Source organism: Drosophila hydei, unplaced genomic scaffold, assembly GCF_003285905.1.
Source record: "Drosophila hydei strain 15085-1641.00,03,60 unplaced genomic scaffold, DhydRS2 tig00000001-arrow-pilon, whole genome shotgun sequence".
Classification (NCBI taxonomy): domain Eukaryota; kingdom Metazoa; phylum Arthropoda; class Insecta; order Diptera; family Drosophilidae; genus Drosophila; species Drosophila hydei.
Genome location: NW_022045643.1, coordinates 13540918 through 13543454, shown reverse-complemented (window position 1 = coordinate 13543454; position 2537 = coordinate 13540918). Strand labels below are relative to the sequence as shown.

The window sequence follows — 2537 nt, the reverse complement described above, 5'->3', positions numbered from 1 at the left end:
CGTGTCGCGTGGGCACCTGGCAGGCATTTTAAGTCGATCGCCGCTTTTCAAGTTCCACTTTGGGCCACATTGCACATGTGCAGCACGTACGTCTCTAGTTTTCGGGGTGTTGACGCCGCCGCCCAAACGATAGTTGCGATAGTTGCGCCCCTCCGCCCACCGCCTCCACAGACTTACCACCTTGCATACAACGTTGCTCATTAGCAACGTGATTAAATTGACCAAATTATTATGTAATTAGCCATTGGCTGACCCACTTTGGACTCGACTTGGCTGTTATCTTGGCCTGCCTTTGACTCTGCCACTCTGCTAGTTAACTGCTTTAAGTTTTTCATAATTTATGGAACGTGCCTACCGTCTAGACAGGAAATGCAATTGCCGTGACGAATGTACACATGATAAGCTATGTAGACAGCATTTTATAAACTATGCGATTTCTAATATCTATAGATCATACATACATCATAAATATTTGATCCCAAACTCTCAAGCACACAGCTGGTAACCAAGTTCTTTAATAAGGTAGACCCACCTAGTGTTATTAAGAAAACATCTCCGTTCTTAGCAATTGAAAATATAGCATAATTATAAGACGAAAACTTAACTTTTCTCTAGAAATGTAACTGATTTCTCACATTTTTATGCAGCTCAAGTAACTTGATTCCTGTCGTATTTGGCTCCCATTGAACCAATTGTTTATAAATCAATTATGTCTACAAGCGTATTGACTCTTCGGTGCTATGGGTTTATTTTATGTCTTATCTGAGTTTGGTTTCCTTTATTGACAACTGGCAATTCACAGTTGGCAGGGCGCGAATATCTGGGAAGTCACGATTGATAACACCCACAAGTTGCTAGCATTATTTTTAGCACTATTGTGCCAATATAAATACAGAGATATTGGCAAGCCGCGAACATCGAATTCCGCCGACGATTTACGCACGTAGTGGCTATGAGTTTTGTATGCCCCATGCAAATTGTGTGAATGGATTATTTTTGTCGATTATAAAAATGTTGTATGTTGGTCAGCTGAAGCTAACGCTTTCACTGACAGCAGATTGCCAAATTGGTTGCAAAATGCACTCCAGTGCACGGAGCCGCCGAACTATCGATGGCCTTGCCAACAGTTGCCCAGAATGGTGCAACCCCTGGCAAGGTGAGCTAGGCCTGTAAGGCCACAAAATTATGACATGACCGGCGACGAGTGTGTGCCAGCTGGAAATGGTTTATTGACTACATTGCGCTCTTTACATAATGAGCGGGACCATTTTGTAGATTGTTTGAAATGTGACGACAAAGCTCATTGAGCATTCCGGGCACGCCGGCCACTTGGCTGGCCCGGCACACATCACATCACTTTCATTGCTTGGCCATTTTGATAACGTTGAATGGCTTGGACGACTGGCCATGCCAGCTGTTCGACCTACCAGGCTGCACGTGAAATTGGCCAACGATTGCAGCTGTTTGCGGTGCTATAAAATGCGTGGGCTCCGACCGATTAGAGCACAGTTCAACGACAACAGCAGAGAAACACAAGTGTCTCAGGCGCCCCGTCAATCTTAACTTTTGGATAAACTCAAATTAAGTGTGAAATCTCCATAATGAAGGTGGGTGCAAGGTGGAAGATTGGCATAACAAAGTTTCTTCTAATGGTTGAAGTTTTCTTTAGTTCTTCATCTGCACTTTGGCTTTGCTGGGCGTAGCTCAGGCGGGTTTGCTGCCGCATCTGGAGCACGATCTTCATCACGAGGAGCTGCCACACTTTGTGGACGGCGACGTTCATCATTCGGATGGTATACATCTGGGCCATAGCTCCGCTATAGTGATCGATGGCGGCGATCACCATGTGGACCCAGTGCCACATCCTGTCTACCATCACGATGGCTATTCTGCCCATTTGGATCACGATGTGCACCATGCCCATGTTCATGCTCCGGCCAAGATCGTCAGCCACGAGCCCATCCATGAAGTGGAGCCAGTTCATCATGTTCACAAAGTGGTGCACGATGAGCCACACCATTTCCTGCACTACAGGAATCCCGTGGTCGATCATCACATTATCCACAACAACCATGCCCACATCGATACGCACGCACATGCCCACGCTGACCTTCACCACTATGCCCACCACTCAGCTCCGTTGGTGCACCATCATCATGCGGCTCCGCTGGTGCACCATCACAGTCATGCTGCTGTGGTGCACAAGACCATCTATCCGGCCCACTTGGATGTGCACAGCCATGCCAATCTGCTGTCCTTTGCCAAGCACCATTTGCACGGTAAATACGGCAAAGTGAAGATCACCGAGACTCATTACTGAGAGATTTCCCCCTCCACATCGATATACACCACATCTCACATACACCCACATATAAACACTTATCCAACTGCATGACGACGCTTTCATAGCTAATTTATTACGCACAACGTTTAGTTTGTAGTGCTCGAATAAACGGGTTGTTTTTTAAAGATCTTTGTGTGTACAGCTCTCCTCTGCTTCTCATCTGCCATATTCCCACCACGGCCATTGCTCAGCT

General features: G+C 46.4%; 1 protein-coding gene across 1 annotated transcript; it reads left to right on the top strand.

Moving 5' to 3' along the window:
- Positions 1 to 1601: 1601 nt before the first annotated feature.
- On the top strand, positions 1602 to 2320 carry LOC111597572 (histidine-rich glycoprotein). The gene is made up of 2 exons (XM_023312371.2): positions 1602 to 1607; positions 1670 to 2320. The coding sequence occupies exons 1-2, from the start codon at positions 1602 to 1604 to the stop codon at positions 2318 to 2320; spliced, it is 657 nt and encodes a 218-aa protein (XP_023168139.1).
- The last annotated feature ends 217 nt before the right edge of the window (positions 2321 to 2537 follow it).